The sequence below is a fragment of the Mesoplodon bidens genome, assembly GCF_964165515.1.
Source record: "Mesoplodon bidens genome assembly, chromosome: 5".
NCBI classification, from domain to species: Eukaryota; Metazoa; Chordata; class Mammalia; order Artiodactyla; family Ziphiidae; genus Mesoplodon; species Mesoplodon bidens.
In genome coordinates, this window is record NC_138161.1 from 29,429,083 (window position 1) to 29,456,108 (window position 27,026).

General features: G+C 36.1%; 1 protein-coding gene across 1 annotated transcript in view; it reads left to right on the forward strand.

Annotated features, from left to right (window-relative positions):
* SAMSN1 (SAM domain, SH3 domain and nuclear localization signals 1) overlaps nt 1–27,026 on the forward strand; it is a 383,350-nt gene that overhangs the window by 282,173 nt on the left and 74,151 nt on the right. Inside the window, exons 9-10 of the mRNA XM_081235859.1 lie at nt 14,585–14,711; nt 15,912–16,264. Coding sequence (XP_081091985.1) covers nt 14,585–14,711; nt 15,912–16,264 — 480 coding nt within the window. The remainder of the gene's footprint in view (nt 1–14,584; nt 14,712–15,911; nt 16,265–27,026) is intronic.

Sequence of the window (27,026 nt, forward strand, 5' to 3'; positions counted from 1 at the left end):
AGCCTTGATTTTTGTATCCTTGTTCTTGTTTGTTCTTTTCCGGCAGCATTCAGTTGATGGCTCAAACCTTTTGTAGCATATTGAAAAGGGTATAAAATATGCAGTAATACGGACTTTGGGCTAATATATTTTCAAAAATGTTTCATGCCTCATTTCTCATGTAAATTCTTTGGTTGCATTCAGCCTTCAGAGCACCATTCATATTCATGATATAGAAGAGGGATAACAGTTATTACTTTCAGTGCTAGTGGTATTCAGCACTGTCAAGTACCCCCAAGCCAGGAATGCACCAAAACATTTTCTCCTTGAGCAACTTCCATGGGAAAAGTGTTGCTGAATGAATGAATTTTTTAAATATTAAAGTAAATATTTATACACAATATATTTATAAAATATATAAATATATTTGCATCTTTTATTATATATTTACATATAAATATATAATAAAAATATATTTTATTATATATATTTACATGTAAATATATGTTTATATTTTTATAAAAATATATATATATTCCCCAAAACCTTAGGTTCCCTAAGGTTAGAGTGTTAGATCACTCCATACGCTTTTAATCAATTTCTTTCTTGATGTTCTTTTCTATGGCAACTGTAAGGATAAGTATTTGAATTGTCAGCCACCCCTGTAGTTAGGGGTGGTCATAAAACCCAATTCTGGCCAATGAGATGTAGTCAAAAATGCCTGGGGAGGGCTTTCTTCTTTGAAAAAAAATAAAGCAAACCTTCATGAGGAGAAAGCTTTATCCTTTGTCCTTCTCCCTCCCTGGAGCTGGAACTTGATATCTGGTATGTTAGCAGCTATCTTGCCACCCTCAGGGCGACAGGCACATGTTAAGGATAGTGAAGCAGGCAAGTGCGTGGAGCTTTATTCATCATTGACATTCTTGAGTAACTGCATCAGCATTGGACCACCTATGTCTGGACTTCTTATTGTGTGGAAATATAGGCCCCATACTTGTTTAAGCCACTACTGTTAGGTTTTCTGTTCCTCAAAGCTGAATGTATTCCTAACTGATATACTTTATTTTTAAAATGCTTACTTCTGCTAATATGGAATCCTAATTGGTTTAAGATATTAGACCCAAACTGTGCTCACAGAGTTGGATGATGTCTAGAATCAGCTCTGACTGTACAATCTAGACTAGCCTCCTTCAATTCTCAAGCAGTGTAATCAACATCTAGAATTGGGAGTTAGTCATTTAGTCTGTAAGATGAAAATTAGATCAATAACAAAAAATCTATGGACTACATACAGTTCATTGGCTATATATATATACTTAAAACTGTATCCAATACAGCACAGCATTGTTGGGAAAAGTGTATATATTAGATCAAAGCAGAATTGCTTTTTGGTGAGCTTAACTGAGGTCATGACACCAAGTGACTGGGGAAGAGCTTTAAGGTTATGCTGTGATCCTCTTGTTAACAAGCAGCAGGTTGTTAACAAGAGGTGCTAATGGTCCCTCATTAGGTTTCATCAGACAACTTTTCTGTGGTTCTAAGCAAAGTTGTGAACAAACCATAAGGCAGGAAAAAAAAAGAGGCCAAAATGACAGATTATTTAAATAGCTCCTGCAAGTGTCAACTAAAAAAATAGTCTTTACGTGTGATGTGATCACTTAAGGATGAACTAATGATGTTGTGCATTGTTCTTATTTTCAAGTACTTTCTTCTCCATTATATAACTTTAGCTACTATATTATCTGTTGCTACATAACAAATTACCCCTAAATTTAAGGGCTTAAAACAGCAAACGTTTATTATGCCACAGTTTCTGTGAGTTAGGAGTTTGGCAGTGGTAAAGCTGGGTGATTCTAGTTCAGGGTCTCTCATGAAGTTGTAATTAAAATGGCATCTGAAGGCTGCCTAAACTGAAAGAACTGCTTCCAAACTCCCTCTCGTGGCCGCAGCCAGGAGGCCTCAGCTCCTTGTGGGAGGAGCTGTTTGGAGGCATCAGTCCCTCACCATGTTGGACTTCGCATGGGGCTGCTTGAGTGTCCTCGCAGCATGGAATTTGGCTTCTCCCAGAGTGAGTTGTCCAAGACACAGAGTAAGAAGGAAACCAAAATGCCTTCTAAGATCTAGTCTCAGAAGTCATATACCATCACTTCCAGCTTATTTTATTTGTTAAAGGCAAGTTATTAAATCCAGCTCATACTAAGGGGAGGGGCCTTATGACCCATCTTTTGAAGAGAGTAGTATAAAACAATTTGTGGGTATATTTTAAAACCACCAGAGCTACCTAATAATATTTTGAGGCTACAGGTGGAGGATTCCTGCATCCCAAGACCAAGATTATAACTCATTTCACAAACAGAGAGAAGTAGAACTCTATTTGGTAGCTAGAATAGAATGTAACCTCTTTTTTTTTTTAACTATAAGACTTTAAAGAGTGGCTTTAACTGGTATTAAAAAAACATTGAATGTGATGTAATGTACATTTTTGTCTCTGGTGAAATGAAGTTAAAATCAGACTAGATCTTATTTCAGTATCCAAAGTTATACTCTATCTATCTATCTATCTATATTCCCTTTTAAAGCAAGGAAAAGAGCTTAAGCAACCTTCATTTTAACTTTTAGTTTATTCATAGAAAAGAAAATGGCTCGTAGTAACAAATGAATTTTATGAATGAGCTGTATTATCTAGCCAAGTTCTAATTCTAAATATCTGTGGGCATTTTCACCTCTTGATCATCTTAAAAGGTTGATAGGAATTATTTGGGTATTTCTCAGTATTATCCTCATTTTTTAAAAATTAATTAATTTATTTATTTTTGGCTGCATTGGGTCTTCGTTGCTACATGCAGCTTTCTCTAGTTGCACTGAATGGGGGCTACTCTTCATTGCGGTGCCTGGGCATCTCATTATGGCGTCTCATTCTCTTATTGTGGAGCACTGCCTCTAGGCATGAGGGCTTCAGGAGTTGTGGCTCACGGGCTCTAGAGCACAGGCTTAGTAGTTGTGGTGCATGGGCTCAGCCGCTCTACGCATGTGGGATCTTTCCAGATCAGGGCTCGAACCCGTGTCACCTGCATTGGCAGGCAGATTCCTAACCACTGCGCCACCAGGGAAGTTCCAGTATTATTCTGATTTTTAAAAGAATTATATAATTTAAAAAATGACTAGCAAACATATTCTGGTAACTTAAACTGTGCCAAACTAGTTGCTATCTTTAAAAGGGAACACAAGCCTGAAAATGTGGGCCTAATTCTTTAAAAATCCACATGCTACACTCAATGGCAAAATGAAATCCAATCACTCAGTACTAGTTTCCATCACTTCAGCTACTCTGTCAGTTTCTACATTTTGCCTCTTGGTTTTGGTCTAGAACTTGTGGGACTTCTGCCTAGCTTTGGTTACTATAAAGTAACCAAACTTGCTTTACCTTTATATGAGTCATAACTCTTGACTTTGGACTTGTTTAAACTCTCTGTGCCTCAATTTCATTATGTGTAAAATAATGTTAAGAAAAACTTCTTATGATTGTTATAAATATTAAACAAAACAGCATATGTATACTACCCCTAGAAGATATTCAATGAACATTTATGTCCTTTCCCTAAACTCTTCTTAATCCCATTGTAAGACTTCCCCTCAGAATAAAAGTTGAAATTCGTGTCTGTTTTCTATTATAAACTCCATTTAGTGCCGGTTTTCTTCAGGCTTGTGGTGCCCTGGGTAGAAACTGTGTTTAATGCCAGGTACTTGGATTTTTCAAAAGAGTAGAATTTGACAGTAAGGACGTTACATTGACAGGAACCAGACATAATAAAAATACCCTGTGCTATTGTTGCAGGAAGGGGGACCTCTTCCAGAGCCCAAGGGTGGTTCTTGTCTAACACTCAGAAATGAATTGCCCGAGGAGACACACGTGCTGACAAAACAAGAGACTTTATTGGGAAGGGGCGCCCGGGCAGAGAACAGCAGGGTAAGGAACCCAGGAGAACTCTCTACCACGTGGCTTGCAGTCTCGGGTTTTATGGTAATTGGGTTAGTTTCCAGGTTGTCTCTGGCCAATCACTCTGACCCAAGGTCCTTCCTGGTGGCGTGAGCATCACTCAGCCAAGATGGATTCCAGTGATACGGATTCTGGGAAGTTGGTAGGACATATGGACTAGAGTCTCCTCTCTCCTTTTGACCTTTCCCAAATTCGTCCCATTGATGGTAGCTTGTTAGTTCCACATTCCTTACCAGGACCTCCTGTTGTAAGATAACACATGCAAGTGGTTACTACGGTGCCTGGCCAGGGCAGGTGGTTTCAGTCCCCTAACACTATGACACCAGATATGACCCAACTCCAAAAGTATATTTAGTTTGAGTTTAAACTCCATCAGAGTTTCAAGAGGGATACTCATTATCTACCCAATGATGGAGGACATTAAGGGAAGAAGGAATAGACGGCTTCATAAACCACTTTTCTGACCCTAACTTTCTTTCTACCAAACTTCTTCTGGGCTTTGGACCATGTGTTGGGACTTGAGTAAGTGAGGGATGGGGAGTGAATTCACTATACATATAATGTATATATACTATATGTACATACATGCACATACGTATTCATCTTTGTATACATGTATGTAAAGATCAAGTTACCGATGAAACATTAATCACTGTACTTTGATAATGTGATAATTTTGGTTGAGGAAATGAATCCTTTCCCCGTTATTCTGGTATCTTCGTACAGTTTTGTTTTTGTTTGTTTTAAAGAATGTCAACATCAATCTTGTTTTCTTTTTTTAATATTAAAAAGGGTGACATTTGAATGTTGAAGTTCTTCTCACTCTCAAAGACATATTAAGCTTACTGTATCCTATTTAAGTGGTTTCTCCATCTCTTTCCCAATAATTTTAATGCAATGAGCATTGTTTTCTATAGTTCTTTGTTACATTTGTTTTCAGCTGCCACATGGAAGTGTTTTTAGAGAACATAAAAAGACTTGTCCTTATTGAGAAAGTTCCCGCCCCAAGAGAAGAATTTCCTTCAAAGAAGGATGAGTTTTTAATGTAATTTTCCTTAAAATTTAGCAATTTCTCCTGAGTCATGGAAAATTTTTTAGTGTTATAAAGTGTATCACCTTTGTGTGACAACTCTCTCTTATGACATTGAAATCCTCACATCACGTCAACCACCTTCCTTTCCTTGTTGAGCTATTGCTAAACAGAGGTTCAGGGAAAGGACATGTTTTAGCAGGTATGGAAAAATTTCCAGGGCACTCATGTACAGCAGCAAGTCTTCTAGTATTATGGGCTTGAATAGACTGTAAATCCTCTTTGCAGTTCTTTTTCCAGATTGGCTTTTGGGAACACTATAAGCTAAATTATACAACTTTATTTGATTATTATTTCCCAAGATGTAATATAAATTTGCAGAGTCTGTGGCAAATAACCATCTATAACATCATTTTCTTTATGTAGGTACAAATATAATAATTTCAAGATATCTCCATTTACGGCCTGCTCTTCCCAAAGATAATTAACATGTTAACATCTAAGTTTCTATAGTTTTCTTCTCAACAGTACTTTTTTGTCAAAGGAATGATAGCTATGCTAGGTAGAAAGAGGTGATGGAAAGGTACTATTTAAATATTACTTCTATACCCTGAAAAATTACTGTACCCTACCTTTGCTAGTTTCCATGCCTTCTGAGTTTTTAATGACTAGTTAAAATATCAAAGAGCTGTGGGGGAAAAAAACAACTGAATCTCAATGAATACTAGAAGGACTTCCCCGATGAAAATAAGGCTATGCGTTTGGGAAGACTAAGAGATAACTTAATTAGAACAGAATCAAAAGAACTGGATCGAAGGACCTGGAGCTACCACTGACTGTGTTCTTAGGCTATGAAATTCATATTTCTGTGCCTCTTTTCTCACCGTTAAGGTGTTGGACTAGATGAATACAAAGGCTTTTTCAAATGCTAATAACCTGTGATTAATAGTAGCTGATTCCCACTTTTTCTTTGATACTCTTCTGAGGTCCAAGAGTTTATATAAGGTAGCAAAAAGGATACATATATAATGTAATGTCCCTAAACTTATTTGAGCAGCAACGCATTCCTATGATCCAACTCCTCATTTTGGAGACACATAGGGAAGTGAAAGTGGCTTGCTCAAGTGCACATGGCTAGTCACAAAGCAGAGCATCACAACAGAGCACTTATCTGCAGTCCAAGGCTGGTTCTATTAAACCAGGTTTTTCTGACACTTTTCATTTATTTATTGTATATGTTAAATTATAACTCCTAGATATAAGGGTTGTATTTTTTCTATGTAATTTACTATACCCATAGCCCCTTATATTGCTAGGAAGCCAACAGGTGCTTAATAAAAATTAATTAATTTGTATACTGGCTCTTAAATTTCTATCATTCACATTTTTGGGTCAGCTAGAGACTGTACCCCACCCCCAAAAAGAAATGTGCTTATGAACTGTTCCAGAAACTTCTTCAAAATTTCAAAGCAGAGGATATTACGTGGAAGTAGGAAAGATATTGCTTCTGCAGCCTTTCCCCTTAAACCAACACAACCTCATTTGCATCTCTGACTTGTGTAATCCTGGCAGCTTCCAGCTGGCTTGGCAGCGTCTCCACGTTAAAAGATAGACCGCAACCTATGGGACAATGAGCAAAGAGCAGTCTTGGCTACTCATACAGAAATGGGGAGAGATGGCTGTGAACTTGTATCTTCCTTGTGTCTTGGAAAATAGAGCCTAGGTGACACATTATTCCAAGGCCAGAATTATGCACCCCAAAATCTGCTTGAGAGGGAGGAGAAGGAGCCAGAAATCTGTGTTAGAACTTGAGTGGGTAATTTGTATTTATATAGTGGGATAAGCCTGTTACATAAAGGGCTTTATTAGACATGCTAAATTACATTGCTTAGCTGTTCGAATGCCTGCTAATCCTCTAGACAAATGCATTTCCTTTCCCCACCTTACTTGGTGCAGTCTTTCCTGTGAATAACCATCACATTTTATTTGTATTTCTCGTATGACACACATTCACCTTTTCCTCCAGATGTATTTTTCACCAACTGTTCAGTTCCCATATATTTATTGAGCATGTTAGAGACCAGGGTTGAGATGTGCAAAACAGCTATGGAACCCTAAAGAGCTCACCTTTCAGTGGAGGGGATGGACACAGAAACTTAGGTGACTGTTTTTTAAAATCACTCATATTAAGCAATGAGCATCACAAGGCAGACAAAATGTCTTATTCTCTTTTGCATCTCCCAGAGGTTAGGTGCTCAGTAAATATGCATTGAATGAATAAGTAAATATCTTATTAGGCTTCTAGGAGAATATATTCTATTTCATTAATTAGTGTATGCACCTGCCTATTCATTCAATGACTTTTTTTTTATTGTGCCCAATCCTATTTTAAGTGCTGATACAGTCTTCATTTCATTTCAATTTCTATCACAAAAATAATACATTTTGTAATTATACTTATGTAAGTACATATAACATCAACATGGCAATTTTTCCACCAGTTATTTCTTCAATCAAAATTTCTTTTGTGTAAATGAATTATTTTCAAATTGTCTTTTTAGCTAGTTGTAGTTCCAAAGAAAGCAGTAAAATAAGCCTCTGAGATGAAACTTGTTTGCATTGATTGATTCTAGTTCATAATCCTCTTGGTTTTATTACTGTCCATTGAGTTACTAAATGTTAATTGATCATTGTGACCTTACAAATTATCTTTTTAGAGTATGTTTTAGGTCATAAGTAGAGAGTAATCATTTTCACGTAAAAGAGAATGGAGATACAGTTTTGGCGGAAATAGATTTGATTAAAACAAACCTATATTCTTAATACATCTTTTAAATTATAGAATTTCTCCCAATTATAGAAGTAATGTGTCTTCATTGTAGAAAACTTGGAAAATGCTGAGTAGATAAAGAAGAAAGAAGGTACTTAGAGGGGTGTTTATACAAATTTGCATTGTGATTTTCCACTTAACAGTGTATTGTGTGCATTAAAAAAATCATTTCTAAAGCCCTAAGAATTAGCAAAATTTGAGTAAATAAGTGAAGAATCAAAAGACTACAAGGTTCAGAGAAATTGTCAATGCAAAATACATGAAACTACTTGAAGTTTCACTTCAGGGTGTTCATTACAGCTTCCTTTTAAAATAAACCAAGATAATAACTTTTTAAAAACCTCTATTTCCTCTGTTGAAGAAATTATGTGATATAGATGTCAGGTGATCTGTTTTTTTCTATTTGAATACTTGCTAAAGAGATCACTAGAGAGGAAAATTTTTCTAAATCAGAAATTAAGAACAAAAAAAGAACAAAGGGAAAATATTTTACTTCATTCAAGGTCTATCATGTTACTTTCCAACTTCCTTTTCATTAGTAGCGTAAAGAAATCACAGTTCATACAGTTAGATGATTTACATTTACTTAGTCTCCATAAGCCTCAGTTTCTCCTGTGTAAAAAGAAGGGGATAAAAGTAGAAGAGATTTAAATTCCCTGGTAGTGAAATACATATATGAAAGAGAACACATGTATAAATTTATGTGATATTAAATATTCACATGTATTATATATAAAGACATATATAAGAGTATATATTATATATTATATATATATATATATATTAAGATAGGCCTATAAATCTATATACCTGATACTTATCCTCTATATTGGAGAACCACATTTAACTTATAAATCAAAACCCTGAGTTTGGTTGGTCTTAATTTGACCATCAATACCAGATAACTAGTAACTAGATAATTAGTTGGTTCCTAAAAATCTTGTGAGAAAGAATATTGGATTAAAAGTCAGAACACTTGGGCTTCCCTGGTGGCGCAGTGGTTGAGAGTCCGCCTGCCGATGCAGGGGACACGGGTTCGTGCCCCGGTCCGGGAAGATCCCACATGCCGCACAGCGGCTGGGCCCGTGAGCCATGGCTGCTGAGCCTGCGCGTCCAGAGCCTGTGCTCCGTAACGGGAGAGGCCACAACAGTGAGAGGCCTGTGTACCGCAAAAAAAAAAAAAAAGTCAGAATACTTGATTCTCATCCTAGCTCTGTTATTAATGAATTATCTTTCCCTGGATAAGCCACTTATCTTCTCTGGGTTTTCTCTTTTTAAATAGGGTGGTAGACTAGAAGTCCAGTAATTTCCATTCTGCCTCATAAAATTTGATTGTAGGACTAATGCAGTTCAATAATTCATTGGTGCTATTTTCTAAAAGTTGTTCTATCATCCTAATAGTCAAGCAAAGTGTCAGAAAATGAGGTGTATTTAATCCAACACTTGCAACAAAATTTTTACATTATTTAAGGAATGTGAGCCAAGCGAACTAAAAGATATGCACATTTATACATAAAACATATAGTATATACATATTAAATATTTGTATGAAAATATTTAATTTATATTCACATATAATTACCATTTTGATGAAGGAAAACAATAAGTAAGCAAAATACAATAATTTTTAAATTTCCTCTCATTTCTCAATTCTTAATCCTGTTTTTTGCATCATTACATTTTTTTTTTTTTTTCTGGTACGCGGGCCTCTCACTGTTGTGGCCTCTCCCGTTGCGGAGCACAGGCTCTGGTTGTGCAGGCTCAGCGGCTATGGCTCACGGGCCCAGCCGCTCCGTGGTATGTGGGATCTTCCCGGACCAGGATATGAACCCGTGTCCCCTGCATCGGCAGGCGGACTCTCAAACACTGCACCACCAAGGAAGCCCTCATATTATTATTTTAACTAATTCATATAGAGTACTAACTGTCAACAATGTTACAGATACTAAGGATACTGCATGATACCTATATAGAAGGGTATGGTTCCTACCTTCCTTCAGTTTAGAGCCTATTGGAGAAGAAAGACATTTAACCAATGATGACACAAAAATGTAAATCTGAAATTGCAGTGAAAGACAAGACCGTTAAAGAATGCAGAACTAATTTGGACTTGGGAGTCAGGAACGATCTGCCTGAAAAAAATGACATTAGACTGAGGCTCCAGGGGTGAGTAGGAAGGAATTAACCAGGTCAAGAGAATGAGAATAAGCATTCCAGGCAGACGGAGCAGCATATACAAAAACCCTAAGAAAGGAGAGTTAGAGATTAGGAAACTAGAGGCCTGCACCTTGTGAGCCCTTGGGGACCCTAGAGAAGTGGGCCTTATAGACCCAGTTAAGTTTTGGATTTTATTAAAAGAATACTTGGGATTTCTGCAGTAATTTAAGAGATAGTAATATCACCAGATTTACATCTTTCAAAGAGAACACTAACCTTACATTACAAATCAACTAAGGGAGTACAAAAACTAAAAGAAAACCAATTGGGGACTTGGCAATAGTTTCAATGAAAGAAAATTAAACTAGGGTGATAACAATGGAAATGGTAAAAAAGAAACACGTCAAGACACATATTGGAGAATAAACCAAACTCGGTAATGGGATAAATATAAGTAAACAAAAGAGAGGTAAATGGCAAAGGTGATAATCTGATTTATGGGATATGTAGGAGGGTGGATGAAGATGGCATTCAGTGAGTTGAAGAAGACCAGATGAGAAACATGTCTGGGGGGGTTGGCTAGAGGTCACTCTTGATCAGGCTTATAAATCATTTTAAATAGACAGTGGGAGAGGTGAGTCTGAAGCTCTGAAGAAAGCCTTAGAGAAATAAATTGGAAATCATCAGCATATAAGTGGTATTAAAAGCTGTGTGTGTGTGTGTGTATCTGTGTGTGTGTGTGTAGATGAGAAAAAAATGATGGCAATATTATATAAAGGCCCAGAGATAGTTCTAAATGAATTTAAGCATTTAATTTTGAGAGAAAAGGAGGTGTCAGCATATAGGAGTTAGAGAAAAAACAGCCAAAGGTGAAAGGAAAAAACAGGAACATGGAGTCACAGAAACCAAGAAAAGAAAGTATTTCCTAAAGGTCATCATGGTCAATATTGCTGAATATCAAGTAGTAATGGAGTTTGTGGAGTTCATTGGACCACAAAAACAATTTAAATGGAATAGTAGAGACAAAAGCTGATTGATGAGTACATGAGATGGGTTGAAAGGATGAGAAATTAAAAAGATTAAGTTAAAGGGAGCATATACAGTTAACTTTTTTGAGAAGCATGCCTGGGAAAAGAAGTAGAAAGAGTGGTAAATAAAAGATTGTGAATTAAAGATGGATGAGATCAGAGCACGTTTGAAGGCTATTGGGGAAAGTCCTTTAAAAAGGAAGATGATCAAAATTCAATGAAGAGGGAAGATGAATAAAAATGTAAACCAAGTTCTGTCACTCCTCTGGTTAGAATAAAATATATATTCCTCAGTCTGCTTTAAAAAATCTTCCTTGAAGACTCCTAGTTAAGTCTCCGGCCTCATCTCATGCCACTCTTCCCTTCTTTCTCTTCCTTAGTTATACAGTAAGAATTCTCCCAAGAATTCCAGGTTTAGAACCTTTGCACAGGCTGTATCCTCTTCCAGGAATTCTCTTCCCTCTGCTATTTGCCTAGCTCGCTCTTTTCCATCAAAGTTTCAGTTGAGATGTTCTTCCTGACCATCCACTGAATCCAAAATGATCTCCAAATTTTCATATGCCTGGTTCCTTCTTGTCATTCAAGCCTCAGTTTCAGTATCCTCAGTGAAACCCTTCTGATAACCTAATGTAAATTAGTAACCCCCCCATTCCCATACCATCACCCTGTGAATTCTTAGCACAGCACTTCTTATGCCACATTTTATTGTTCATGTACTTGTTTATATGTTAATGGTATGTCACTTCTCTCTAGAATGTAGACTATGAAAGCAGGGATCTCATCTTACTTGTTCAGTGCCATATTCCCAGAAAGTGTGATAGTGTTTGGCATATAGTAGGTGCTCAATAAAAGTTCGTTGATTGGTTGAATGGTAAGTTTAATTTACAGGTCGGTCTTCTTAGAAAATATCTAGAAATTCAAAGGCACATTACGGAAATTTTAATCAAATTCAGTCTAAATATACAGGTAGCAGATTAGAGGATTGTAGTGAATAACACTATTATTTTAAAATATTCTAGATTTATTTTTAATAGAAAATCTTAATGATTCTATACCTCTTATAATAATATTAACCTAATTTTCATGCATCAGGTATATACAATCTAATAACAAGAGAAAGTTTTCCAGAAGTACATTGCTATTAAAAAGTAGCCAGCCTAATATAAACAATTTACTACGAGTAATCCATTTGGTAGATAAAACATAAGTATGAAGCCAAGAGTATATTTACATTCAGCAAGCATTTATTAAGCCATGCACAATCCTAGGCATATCAGATTCAAAAATGAATAAATGCAATAGACTGATCTCTAATAATTCAAATATGAGTAAGTGAATAAAGATATAAAAGTTAACAATACTGTGTCTTAAGAAGGCTATAATAGAGTGTGAACAAATAATGCGGGGCCAGTTTGTTTTACCACCTCTGGGCCATGGAACCACACATTTGAATTTAGACACTATTCAAAAGTTTCCCTTCCTCCTAGGGGCAAATAGTTAATAAGAAATTCAGTTACCCTGGATCTAACATCTTTCCCCAAATCAAGTGAAAGTCTTTTTCACAAAGAAGGGGGAAAGAGAAGGTTACTTTTGCTGCCAGTGTTTCAATGGAGCAATTAAGCTTTGTCTGTAAGATGAAGAGGTTGCCATAAGAAAAGAAGCACAACAACAAAAAATACTGTGCTCAATGGTTGTGCAATGCCAGCTCATTATTTCTGGAAGGGGCTAAAGATTAGAAAATCACTCTTCTTGAGTTGTAATAGACCTGTAAAGCTGAGTAACTTAGAAAGTACTGAAAAGGAATACTGGTGAAAATAATACAAAAATAAATAGCAATAGAAATCGTGGTGAGCTAAGCATGACTTTTGGAAAAAGAGTAAAATTTTGCATATCTAAGAAAATCTCATCACAGTCCTCTCTGTAAGATTAAAATGATTTCAGTATTTTTCCATTTATTTAATGCAAACAGGTATGGCTTGCTCTGACAAAACATCCCATTTCTTATTTGGATATTATTATGCAGACAGAACATCAAGTTTATGTTGGTTGTTCAAAGTCATTCTTAAAGACCAAGAATAAGAACTAAATATAATAATTACAAACGTTTGCATGCCAGAGATCCTTTTCTTCCAAATATTTCTTTGGGCTTACAGTCTTTGTCAAAGGATTGGAAAGCACTGTTATAAATACGTCTCATTCAAACATTAATGAGGAAGCAAATCATTCACCTTTTAAAAATTGCAGTATCTATTTTGATGTCATTTATCAGCTGTTCAATGGAAAGAATGAGGCAGAAACAGGAAGAGAAGTATTTCTGAATTCTGAGTTTTCTGGATGAAAAAGAAGTATTCCTCTATGCATAACTTCTTATCTTGTTAATACAACAGAATACAGCTATCTTACCAATTAGAATAACATTTAGCACATAAACTATTAATTTCCAAAATATTTTGAAATCTTTAACAGAATAATATCTTAAAAATAATAAGTAAAAGCAATATAAATACAAATTTGTCAACATTAAGCTAGTGAGAAATATTTCTGTATCTTCCAAAAAAAACTTTGAGTCATTAAAGCAATGTTAATTCTTTTATCGATATTTTTTTTTGCCACAATAAACCAATGACTAAATACTAATGACTATGTACTAAAACATAATATAGAATGTTGTGGCTGTGTTTTTGCTTTTCTCAGTGTGTATCTTTTAGAAAGCAAGAGGCTATTTAAAGAAAAGTATATTGTTTGAAAATATTCTATACTTGAAATAAAATGCTGGGTTTTGTTGTTGTTGTTGTTTTAAAGGCTTTTTTTTATGTTGGGGGAAGGAGTTTATTAATTTATTATTGCTGTGTTGGGTCTTCGTTTCTGTGCGAGGGCTTTCTCTAGTTGTGGCGAGCGGGGGCCACTCTTCATCGCGGTGTGCGGGCCTCTCACTATCGCGGCCTCTCCTGTTGTGGAGAACAGGCTCAGTAGTTGTGGCTCACGGGCCTAGTTGCTCCGCGGCATGTGGGATCCTCCCAGACCAGGGCTTGAACCCGTGTCCCCTGCATTAGCAGGCAGATTCTCAACCACTGTGCCACCAGAGAAGCCCCTAAAATGCTGTTTTAGCAGAAGTTTCCAAAAGGAAAATAAAGAAAATTGTATTCTGCTTTTTTTTTTTAACACTATCAGTCTATTTTAACATACGCAAGTAGCAATTTTCAGTTTCTTGCTCCATCTACGTTATGCTGCAAAGGACTTTTTCCTGTCCACCATTTCACCTTGAGCAGGGGTGCCTCATTTATAGATTGCTCTGGATCCAATCCATTTTGCTGCATTTTGAAGTAAAAAGAAAAAAAATGCTTAAAAAAGGCTCCATCTCGTTATGACTGGCCAGCTGTAATATACTTTACAAATTTGAACCTGCAAAAGGTGGTGTGCTTTTAAGTTATTGCTTAAATTGTCTCAGGCTACAGGTCCAGGTCATATTATTTAATTTTACTATGTTTATGATTTTGACACATTTTATATTTAATTTTTTGTGGAGAATGATTTGTCTTTACTCCGAGCTGTGTTTGTGCTAGGCCATAAAATCAGGTGATGACCCCATGGAATCCGTGGGCACCTTAAAGAGACTACAGAAACTGGTTTGGACCAAGAAAGCCAGGGTGCCGAGTCTGAATGAGATGAAACCTACATCAATAAATCTCCGTAAGTAAGAACTCAATGAGCTGATAAAAACGTTTTGAGGAAGAATTGGGGTAGCATATATTAATGAAGGACATTTTGATAAGGCCTTAAAGTAATCATTAAACGTTGAGTTTTTTTTTTTTTTTTTTTTGCCAAGTTATTTGTGAGACAAGTATCCTTACACTGTTCCTGAATTTCATCTGTGACATTCCATTTCCCCTTTCCTTCAGAACCAGACTCAGAGGAAGAGTAAGAGAAAGCTATGGGTAAAGCTCAACAAGAAAATAAGGGTCAGCATTGTCCACTGTTCCCATTCCTTGGCCGTATAAAACAGTATGATTCAGTTTTGATGTGAGTGCAGCTAATTGGCAGATCGTGACATGCAACTTTGATTTTCATTTATGTACAAGAATGTGCTATTAATCATAATCTTTTGTTATACCAGCTAAGCATTTGAACTTAAATAGATTTGACCATATGGCACAATTTACTAAGGGTAATATATGTTTCTATTTTCTATAAATGTTTTATATATTAACAGAAATTTAATCAGACCCTACACTACATGCAAATATAGGTCTCACTAATCAACTTTATAGGACCAAAGATGTACCATTTTCTTTTGTTTTCCCAGTCTTGTTCTTACTTTTCCAAAATATTTCACCATGAGACATACCACATGCATAAATCTCTTTGCAGATTGATACTAAAATAGAGAATTTTAGGATACCAAAATAATTTCCAAAAATCTCTACTGAGATTTCATTCTTTTAAGTAAGGCAAAGATTTGATGTGCTTCTTTATGATACTCTCTTATACACATGACCTCAAAAATTAAAAATATTTAAGAATAGAAACATACCATATCATGCTTATAACATGTGGAGAATTTTTTTAATTTGTATTTTTTCTACAGTATCCTTCAGTACACTATTTGCATGTGGCTTCCAGTCATTCCAGTCAAACTGGCTTTAATCATTATATATGCCTTCAAAAAATTTTATGTAAATCTGTTTTTACAAAACCAGTCACTTAATATATCAAAAACTTATCCTTTAAAGAAATGCTATTGTAAAATTATTTTGTGAAATTATATGACTTCCTGGTTTAGCCTGTGATGTTCATTCATTTCTATTATATAAAGGGAATTATAATAGTGGTAATTTCTACATGTGCAAAATTATTAGACAGACTTACCTCTTATTTTTTTTTACCATTCAGAAGATGAAGATGAAACATTGATTTCCTGTATGAAATTAGCCAAATCCCAAGAAAAGAGAGTTAATAATGTTAGTACAAGGAGGAAGGAAGAAATGGAGATTAGATTGGATTCTATTTCTGCATCACTGGTTAGATCCAATACTTCAACTGGATGCAGCTTGGCCAAAATATTATCCCACAGTGGAGGTGAAGTTCAGATGTGGAACAGCTGGAAGCCTTTTCCAGAAAACCCGCTGTGGACATATGTTGATTTCCAAATTGACCGGGTTGGAACCTGGGACAACTGTTTCCACTGCACTCACCACCCACATCTCAAGTCTTCTTGTACAGATATGGATCTCCCACACTCATGGGTAAGTTCGTAAACTACGGAAATGTATCATCTTATCTGGTTGTTTGTACTAGCAGGAAAGAAACAGATAACAAACGTGCTAATCAGTCAAATTTATGAGTCTCTGGAAAGTTACCAGAGCTAGAGCTGTCTTTCCCAAAAGCAATGCAGCTCTTGTGACTTCTGTTATCATGTTACTATTGGACGTGTTCCTTGTGTTTGAATAAACTACTGCATAATATTTTCCAGGGATTTCTTTTTAACTAAAGGAAGACAATGGATGTTGATTCAGATCAAGAAGATGTGCATTGAATTGTCTAAATTATTGCTGTTGTCTTGCAGTTTCACTGACAAATAATAGCTAATTTAAATGAGCATTTTCTTTGTGCATGCTATTCTTCTAAGCACTTCACATGTATCATTTCATTTAAATCTCACAACAACCTTATAATGTAGGAAGTGTTATTCTACTATTAATTGCTTCCTATTTTACAATTGAGAAAAATGAGGTACAAAAAAGTAACAGGTACAACATCACAGATCTAATAAGAAATGGAGCCAAGATCTAGAAACTAGACTAGGGATCCTGATTTTAGCTAATATATTATAGTGTTTTCCATATACTAAGCTAGGTCCTAAGGCTATAAGGCACAAGAGAAAGAGTATGGATTTGGAGTTAGACAAATCTGGGCTTGAATCCAACCTATTTGTTTAGCTTGGGCAAATTATTGAAACTTTTTAGTTTCAATTTTCTCAATAGTAAAATAGTAATATTAAACTCATGAGGTAATTGAGAAACTAAAATTAAGTAACACAAATATTCTAAGATATAAAAGTGTCTAATTTTTTTCAACTTGAACATAAGTTACTTATCTGCCTGGTATATTATTCTTTCCTTTAAAAACATCATCCTAACCCTTCAGACTCAGATCAAATACTTTATCCTCTAGAAAGCCTTCCTGGGTCATGCCAGACAGGAAGTTCCTTCCTTTGAACTTCTAGATCACTTAAGGGCATTATTCTTTCATTGTATAGGCATCAAATATATATTGGTGTCACTGTGTGCCAGTACAATATTAGACTGGGGACTCAGAGCTAAACAATACATGCACTGCTCCTGTCTTCATGGAGCTTACCACACTCCACACTGTAGTGGGATGAGTTGGACGTTAGTTTATTTGCTATAAGTAATTCATCTCTGTATCCACCCTAATCTCTAGAATATTATAGGCACTCAATAAATATTTGAGTAACATTTGCTGACTAAATGAATGGAGTTTTAGAAACCAATGGACTTTGTTACCATAGATCTAGATAAAACTTTTCTTCTCATTCTTCTAACTGTCCCTATATTAATGCAATTGTACATAAACTCAGTTATCATGTGTGTGTGAGTGTTTGTGAATGCGTGTATTGATTTTGGTTTATATACATAGTAATGTTTTTCTTTTTTATTTAGGTAGTTTTGCCTATTTTAGTACATAGCTAAATAATTAAGTAAGGAGTTTTTATCTGCAGAAGGTCAAACATATCTGCAGAGTGCTCAGAATTTCAGAAGATGGTGTCCAGCATTTGTGAACAGGAAAACCTCAGTGGATTTGGAGAGAAGGTTCAAGAACATGTTAGAGTTAAATTGGATTGGTAAACTTAATGAGACCCCTTGCACTCAGGGATTTGAGACATAGAGTGAAAGAAGTTGGATGAGTGCAAATTATTATTTTGATATTCTACACATATATGCTATAATAATAGCAAGTAAAAAATCTAGTTTCATTTTAGCATAGCTGATTTTTTTTTCTGTAGTAATTACAAGGCTATTATTGGGGTTATACTTTAACTGTCATTCTAGGGAAGATACAGAAGGCAGATAATGTTGAGGGAAAAGTCTTCTCAAATGAGTGTTACTTACTATCAATGAGAGGTAGTCAGCAGTGACATTTTTGCAATTTTAAAGGGTAAAAGTGTGACCAGATTTTTTTCTAAATGTACCTACATATACAGATACATTGGAGCTGGGCCTAAACCCCACATTTTGGGGGAAATAAAACCAATCCACGAATTAGTTTCTCAATGTCAGAAATTTCAGCAATAGTGGATTCCAGTGTTTTTGATCCCATCATTAAATCAGAGTTTTGAGGTGGCCTGAAGGTGACTTGTCTTCCAGACAGTCCTTATTCACCCAGGTACACCTCCCTGCTAGCCCACTTCAGGCTCACACTCTCAAAGCTGGTTCTTAAAGAGCTGGGTGTAATGCCAACGCTGACATCACTAGCAAAGTGAGATTGGGCAAACTCCTTACCCTCTTTAATGCGCAAATTCCAATTCTGTATTGGTTTCAGACCCTACTCATCTCTTTTCCTCCAAGTGATTCTTTGCATACTGAATATACCCATTTGTAAACAAGGTTATCGAGGTCTGCTGTGCAAAGACTGTTGGGAAGATTAAATGAAATGGCGTCAGGACTCAGTTGATAGTAGCTAATATTTATACCTAAATCAAAGGGTCAAGAGGCTTGTACTGGGCTTGGAAAGGAGCAACATTTTACTCAGTTGAGATACCATAAACAAATTGAATCCAGACAGGGAAATGTATTATTTGTGAAGGACTCTTCACAGAAGTCAACAAGGGGAGAATGAGACACACATAGATGTTTAACATGCAGTTTAGTTGTGTGTAAGGTCTATGGGATCTGAGGAGTGGGGAGAGATATGTGATTACAGACTTGATATAAATTGAGAAAGGCAAAAGATGAGATTTATGAAAGTGTAAATTCCACAAGAGAGATGTGAAAGGAAAAACTACTTAGGGATGCCAATCTTTTCTAACATCCAAGATGAGTGGTGTTGAGAATTTCAGATGCATCTTAAGAAAGATAATAGTGGGGGTAACCAAAAATAATATTTGTAGCCAAGTGTTTACAATCAACTTACAAGGAGAGTGATTGAAGGGTATTTATGAAATCCTGCATGCTGAGAACTTGAAACATCATAACAAAAAAAGAGGAAAGTGAGCCATAGACTTAGTTGGGAATAAGGGCAAGAAAGAATAAAGTTTGTGTGTTGCAAAGGAGATGAGGTCTTCCTTTAAGGTAATATTAAAAGAGGAGCTAATATATTTTTCAAAATCTTGGATACTTTTTTCAGATTTATAAGAAGAATACATAGTTTATCAGATTATCAGATTAAGAAATGGAATCTTGACATGAAAAAGAGGAAGGAATATCCCTTTTTCCTACAAATGTCTAAAATGTTCCAGAATCTATTTTATAAAAATAGATTTTATAAAAATAGTGTGATATATTTGAAAATGATAGTAACAAAATCTCTTTCAGAATGAAGGAAAGTCAAAGGCCTGAAAGAACAAAACAGAGACCCATGTATAGAAGAATTAAAATGCAGCATAGATAGATAAATTATAATAATGAGAAACCAAATTACATAAAAGTCAAAGCAAAATGAGTGAAGTTTATATACCAAATCTCAAGGTGAGAAAATAAACAAAGCTCTACTTAAAGCATCTTAAAATGCATAAGAGGAGGATGATAAGAGTGGACCTGAAAGGTCTTATTGGAGTATTATGTGAACCCATCAAAATTGCACCAAAAGAGAAAGTGTGGATAATGGAAGATTTCTTTACAGAACTGTTTCAGTGAGAGGAACAGGATGTGTGCTAAAGTTAACCAAGAAATAAAGGAACAAAGATTTTACAGTTAACCTTTCAATTCAAATGGGGAGTAGTGGATGCTCTAATTATTGACATAGAAAAATGTTCTTGGGCCCTAGAGCCCCACTGCTAGTGGTCTCAGAGTTTTAATACTGTCCCCCCAAAACTACTGATCTATGGGAGAGAGGTGACAAAACCAGGATAAGCTATTTGTGCCTATCTTCTACTTTGTCTTTCTATTCTCAACCTTGGCAATCTCTCCCAGTATCTCTGACCCTAGTCTAGTCTACTTCCTTCAATCAACATGACATGTCATTACCAGATTAATCTACCAGATTAATTTACTTGACTAATCTACTTGATAAATGCTACCTGAATAATGATTCTGAAGCTCAAACCTAGTGTTACTGCTCCCCTTACAAACTTTTAAGCATCTCTCCAACACCTACAGGTTCAAAGGCAAACTCATTAACCTATTCTGCCTTCTAACTAGATTCTCACCAGTCTCTTTCACACACACACTCTGCTATAAGCACAGTGATACCATCCTTTTGCCAAATACAATGATTTGTTTCCCATCTTCATAGCTTTGTTTATACTGTTTTCTCATTTAGATCTTTTTTTCTCTACCTGTTTGATGAATAGTATGGAAGGTTAAAAATACATATGGATGAGTAAGAATTCATGTGGTACACTTTGGTGAAAAGGAATGAGGATTGAGGGGACCAGTAAAAAGAGAGTAAGGAGGCAGGTGGTTTAGAAAAAAGGCAAAATTAATTTCATAGGCTCTATTATCATTTTCTTTGTACATTAGTGATGTTAGATTCTTGACAGAAGTCTCTGTGTCCCACTGATGGGCATATTTTTACTGGTCCAGTGAATAACACATACCAAGGAGACTGCTCCCATATCCAAGCAGAGGAAGACAGGCTATGAACCATCAACGCCTGGTTCCTCATAGTTTAATGCCCTTGTGTTCAACTCTAAAAGCAAAAGCTATTTGTTAGAACAGCTTTAAACTTGTGTCTGCTTACCTTGGAATTACGGTGGTATGGAAAGAGAACAGGTTTTAATGAATGGATCTGGACAACCTGTGAAAAGGAAGGCAGAGTAAATGATAATCTGGACTGAGAAATGCAGAAGGAAAAATAGGAAAATGTGATAGAAAAATACCAAAAGATATTTATACTTATTACAATCTGAACTGAAATTAATTAACTTGAGAATCAAGATTCTAAAAATAATTTAAGGTCCTAAATGAACAAGAACAAATAATTAATTATGAGTATTTTACATGACAAATTTTTAATTATAACCAATAATATTTGATGGAAGGAGAATTAACATTTACCCAAGAGAAGAATTTGAAAAATGGGAGATGCTGCAACAGCTTATTCCTTCATTCATTTATTCATTCATCCATTTATTCACTCATTAGCAAACTCATGTCAAGTGCCTCCTAAGCCACTTAGGCTATGAATATGTATGTGGGAGGAAGAATCTACTGTTTCATATTTATAATGAGAGTTTATGGGGTCTTATTAAAAAAGGTAAAAGGAAAAACAAATAATCACAATCCTCAGTATAAAAATTCACTAAGATGGGAAATATATTGTGATACTTGTATATAAAATAATCCTGGAAAAGATCTGGCCAGATGTGCAAACACATTTACATTAAAAAAGAGAAGTTGGGCTTCCCTGGTGGCACAGGGGTTAAGAATCTGCCTGTCAATGCAGGGGACATGGGTTTGAGCCCTGGTCCAGGAAAATCCCACATGCCACAGAGCAACAAAGCCCGTTCACCACAACTACTGAGCTCGTGCGCCTAGAGCCCATGCTCTGCAACAAAGAGTAGCCCCCACTCACTGCAACTAGAGAAAGCCCATGCACAGCAAAGAAAACCCAACACAGCCAAAAATAAATAAAATACATTAATTTTAAAAAATTAAAAAATTAAAAAATAAAAAAAGAAGTTATGGAAGAAACATTTAAATTATGAGATGTTATAATAACGTAAGATATCAGATTTATGGAAATTATTTAGGTTGAGTTTGAGGAGAGTAATTTGGAAATGTTTATGAAATGTTTAAACGTATTTTTCTAATAAAATGTATAATAAATATAAAGATAAAATGAGAAAATGTAATTGCTCTGTAAGTGTGAAGTCTTATTCTAGAAGTCCAGGACAACTAGAGACATTATTAAATTAGACTTTTGAATCAGGGCAATGTAGAATGCAAACGAATCAAATTATTGGGGTTAATGTTTGGCTTTTCCCAGTTACACAAACCTCATGAATATAAGTGAAAATAACAGACCTGTGATCTAGTTCTAGAACTGTTATAGAAACCAAGAATCCCTCTTTTTCAAGAATTGCCCTAAGGGTTTTGTCCCACTTCTCTCTTTGTTTTATTGTTGTTTTTTCTGTGCTTATTTACGCAAGTGCATCAAATTAAGGAGAAAGTTGAATTGGTACTCCCCAAAATAAAATCTTTCTAAAGTCTTCATAAAATATTTGTAATTTAGAATAGCTCTTGTGATAATGATATAGGACCCATGATAATTATAACTACATTTTGGCTTCTACAAGAAAGTTGAAATTTGCTTCTTTGGATTCTCAAATAGACAAAGGAGGACAATGAACGTCAATCTGAAGGGGACCCAGTTATGCTTATTGAACATGGGAGACCTCAAGTGCCTCCTTACTGAGAACCTAACTCTTTTGCGTGGTTCAGAAGAATAAAGCAAATCACTAATACTGGACATGGGCCTTTGGGAAGAGAGAGGACTAAATGTTAGAACATTTTATATAATGAACCTTGGAGAATGCCCCAAGTATTGGTAGAATTTCTTTTGTGGCAGAGAAGCAAGCTCAAAATTCAAATATTGCTAAGCAAGCTAAAGACAAAGTCATATTTTGAGTGTGCAGCATAGTGTGTCAGAAGCTATGTTATACATCAAAGGAGCACAGGTTGGAGCCAGGAGAGCCAGTTGTGAGCTCAACTCTGTCACTTACTGGGATCTCTCTGGATCAGGGTGCTTAAACTCTAATGGCTTGCTGCCTCCTCATCTTTAAAAAGAGGGAGAGCTATCAATGATTTTTAAGACTCCTTTTTATCTTCAGCATTTGGACTGTGAGGGTACACCAAGGAAGATAAGGCCTATGTGCAGAAAGAGATTAGTACATAAAGATTTTCCTTCAGCTCTTTCAAAGCAGCTCTCTTCTCACTTTTCAGATGCCCATTGTTGACCTGATTTCTATCTCTCTTTTTTTTTTTACATAAGCTATTTTAGGTTTGGATTTTTATTTTTTATTCTTTTTCCTGACCAACTACACTTCCTCTGTCCTGGCTACTTCCTCATGTTCTGAACTAGCAACTATGTATGTGAATACAGACTTCACCTGGGATAGAGCCAGGTTCTCCTGACCAAGAAAACTTCTTCATGAACCAAAATGTCTATATTTCCATTCTCAGGAACTAAGAAGGTTTCTGCCACTCAAGAAGAACTATTTTTTAAAATCCTTTTAAATGCCATCTCAGAGGACAAAATCTTGCTTTGACAAATGGGCAGGTGAAGTTTAAATAGAATTTTAAAGGGTGGCAGAAGAGCAGGGGCCATGCAGTGTTGAAGAGTGCTGGGCTGGAGTGAGACATCCTCCTCTGCCACCATCACCCATCTCTCTCTCTCGCTCTCTCTCTCTCTCTCTCACACACACACACACACACACACACACACACACACACACACACACTAGGTGGCACCTTTGAGATCTTGTCCTGATCATGCAGACATGTCGATACAATGACAATCATAATCTTCACTGACTTAGCAGTTGACTATATTTCAGGTGTTTTTATACATGCTATCTTTGTGTTATGATTCAGTTAGGTGGTATTATTATTCCCATTTTAATGGTAAAAGAGATTAAATAATTTATGTAATGTAACAGTAGATTGCAGGACTAGATTTTAAACCCAAATCAGTAAGAGTCCAACGTTTTCCTGCAAAGAGCATGACTTTGTAACTTTCGAGATTAGGCTAGTAATGTATCTATACTTTCTCATCTGTGAAAAATGAAGACATTAGTTCCCAACTTTCAGTATAAAATGAAATGATGCATTTGAAAGTGCCAATTCAAGATAGGGGCTTAATCATTTAATAAATAGAGTCCCTGTCTTTGAGATGCAATATAACTTCTCCCACATTTCATTTTATACTGGCACTGTGAACTAGGCAAAACATCACTGCCATTTAAAGATGGAGAAATTGAGGCGCATGAAGATTAAGTGAATTACCTGAGGTCCCACAGCAGATGACGGCAGAGATGGTACTGAACATAAATCTCCTAACTCTCAGTCCAGACCTTTCCTATCACAAAGTTATCTTTAAATTGTTCAGCAGAAAGAAAAATAAACATGGTGGCAAAGAGGAGCTGTACATGGTGGAAACTAAGAGTACTGGAGCCAAAGAAGTCTAGACTTGAACTGTAGCCTCACTGCTTACTGTCTGTGTGATTGCTAAGTTACTTGACTTCTTTGAGTTTCAGTTTCTTATCTATATAGGCATAATGAAGATTTCTTTGTGGAGTTCTTGTAAAAATTGGATGTAAAATGTTTAACTATACCTGACACACAGTTGGAACGTAATGAAGAAGAGCTACTATTTCTAGTGACGATTAGTACTATTTAATTACAATTTTTAATTATGTGTTTATAATTATTTACCCTTCATGCAGTGGAAAACAGCATTATGTCTACAATACATCAGGTATTGCTCTGGGCTGTGGGACCACAAAGATGCCACACCTGATGTCAGAGTCTCAGTCTCACCATCAATAATTCTCAGCAATTTTGTATCATATGAGATAATGTTGTAGTAAATGTACATTTACTAGTTTTCACTAATTTTTAAGATTTATAAGTATAGTTTACCCAATTTTCTCCCTATAGATAAGAAAGCCAGAACTGCCTAGTTCGGGTAGGGTGAGACCCTGCTTATAGCTTCTCGGAGGTGCCCTGGTGACCCCATGCTTGTGAATCTCTGAGACATGCAGACAAAAAGAAGGTGGGGTTCAGGGTACATGTACTGGGCTCCCCATTGCCCTTTTCTGACTTCCCAAATTATCACCGTGTCAGCAGTGTCTTACATATGTAAAACAATTTTAACTTTTTAAAACTCCTTTCATATATTTTGTCATAGCCATATCACATATGCATGTCATGATATTTTATTTTAGAGTCAGAAGATAACTCTCAGGCATAACACACCTTTTTCATAAGAGAATGAAAAATGAAGGAAAGAAATTCGTGTCCCCTTTCCTTCCTATGAAATTGTAAAGCAACTGGTTGAATTCACCCTTAAAGCCCTTATGAATATTCAGTGTAAGATCTTTATGCATCTCATGGTTCCCAGCTATTAAACACAACCACACTGATGAATAATTAGATTAGAAATATGGCCTTTTGGCAGTTCACTTCAAGCACAACCCAAACTGAAGCCCACATCTCACCCACTGAAAGGGATTTTTAGCCAGGGTGCAAAATGGATTAACATCAGGAACTCATTTATTTATTCACTCAACAATTTGTTTTGAAGTATTGGCATTGTTCCAGATAAGGAAGATAAAATGATGAGCAGAACAAACACTGCCAGCCTCATAGTCCAATCAGAAACAAAAATAGAAATAACCACACAAATAAAAATGAAATGGTAACTTTGATGAGAGCTATGAGAGCCACATGGCTCTATGGAAGCCTGTATAGGTAGATTTGATCTAGCTGAGGAGTCAGGATACACTTTCAGGGGTGATGATGATTGAGCTCAAATCTGATGTAAAAAGCAGGAGTTGACTAGCCAAAAGGAGGGAGAATGAGAGTCAGCATGGCGGGGAGAGAAAGCAAGAAGATGTGGCACAGGTAAGTACAGATGTGGCACAAGGGAGGATCAGACCACTTACGGCCTCATAGGTTACGCTAACTTTTGTTGTTCATCTCCTGAAAACAAGGGGAAGCCATGCAAGAAGTGTTTTAAGCTAATGGCTTGTGTTATTTGTTTGTTTGTTTCTTGTTTAGATGCTTAAGTTTTTATTTTGAGAAGAGGGCTTTCCATACAGTGATGAAAACAGATTGGAAGAGAAAAATAGATGCAAGATGATGGTGACTTGAACAGTAGTGGTAGAAAAAGAAGAGACAAACAGTTCTCAGGCTCGTAGACTTATGTCCCCAGTATGCACATTTCTCCATAGGAAAGAAATGTCAGTTTTGAAAGCCATCTTTGGTCGTGCAAACCAAAAAGCCCCTTTCACTTTAGGACATATGGTCACAGATGATGACAGAGAAGTGATACAATGACATGACTGTACATTCCAAATCTGTCCTTTCATTTTTAAAACTTAGAAGCTCATAGCCACCACAATGGCTTAACGGAATCATTACCAATGAATAAGGAAATTTCATCCATTTGCCCCCTCTGCCTCCACTTGGACATAGGCCATGGTTTCTACAAAGAGTGGCTTGGAGCCATGCAAGGTTTCAAGGGAAATTGGCCTTTCAGAGGGGCATAGGAATAGATACTGCATATTACCACCATAAAAATCTCTAATGAATATTAAGGGTGGCTTTCATTTGTGGTGATTGAAATGAACTCATAAATTCTCTCTCTAGGATGTGGGAATTTTTTTTCCTCCCTGTGGAGAGATTTAATGGATTTCTGGCATTCTGGATGATTTGGCAAGAAACCAGAGGTACCTACGCCATCACCCACAAAGGGCACTTAGTTTCTTGCATGAGATAGTCACCACCACAAAACATTTTCTGTAAGAACCCAGAATGACTGATGCAACTCACCGTAAGTCATGACAAGGTGTCAACTGAAAAACTAGAAAAAGAAGTGGTTAAAGACACCACAGCAACTTTGAAAACAAATTTGACTTTTAGAGAAGGGTTATTTCCTTTTGGAAAAAAGTTAGACCTGCCACCTGCAAGAAATTTAGATCAGTTGTTTGTGGCGAGGGCCATCATATTTTGAGGCCACTGAGACCTCCTACTGCTCTCTGTATGGAGTAGATTAAACTGCTCCATACAGTGATAAATATATCACAAAGAGCCATAACAGGAA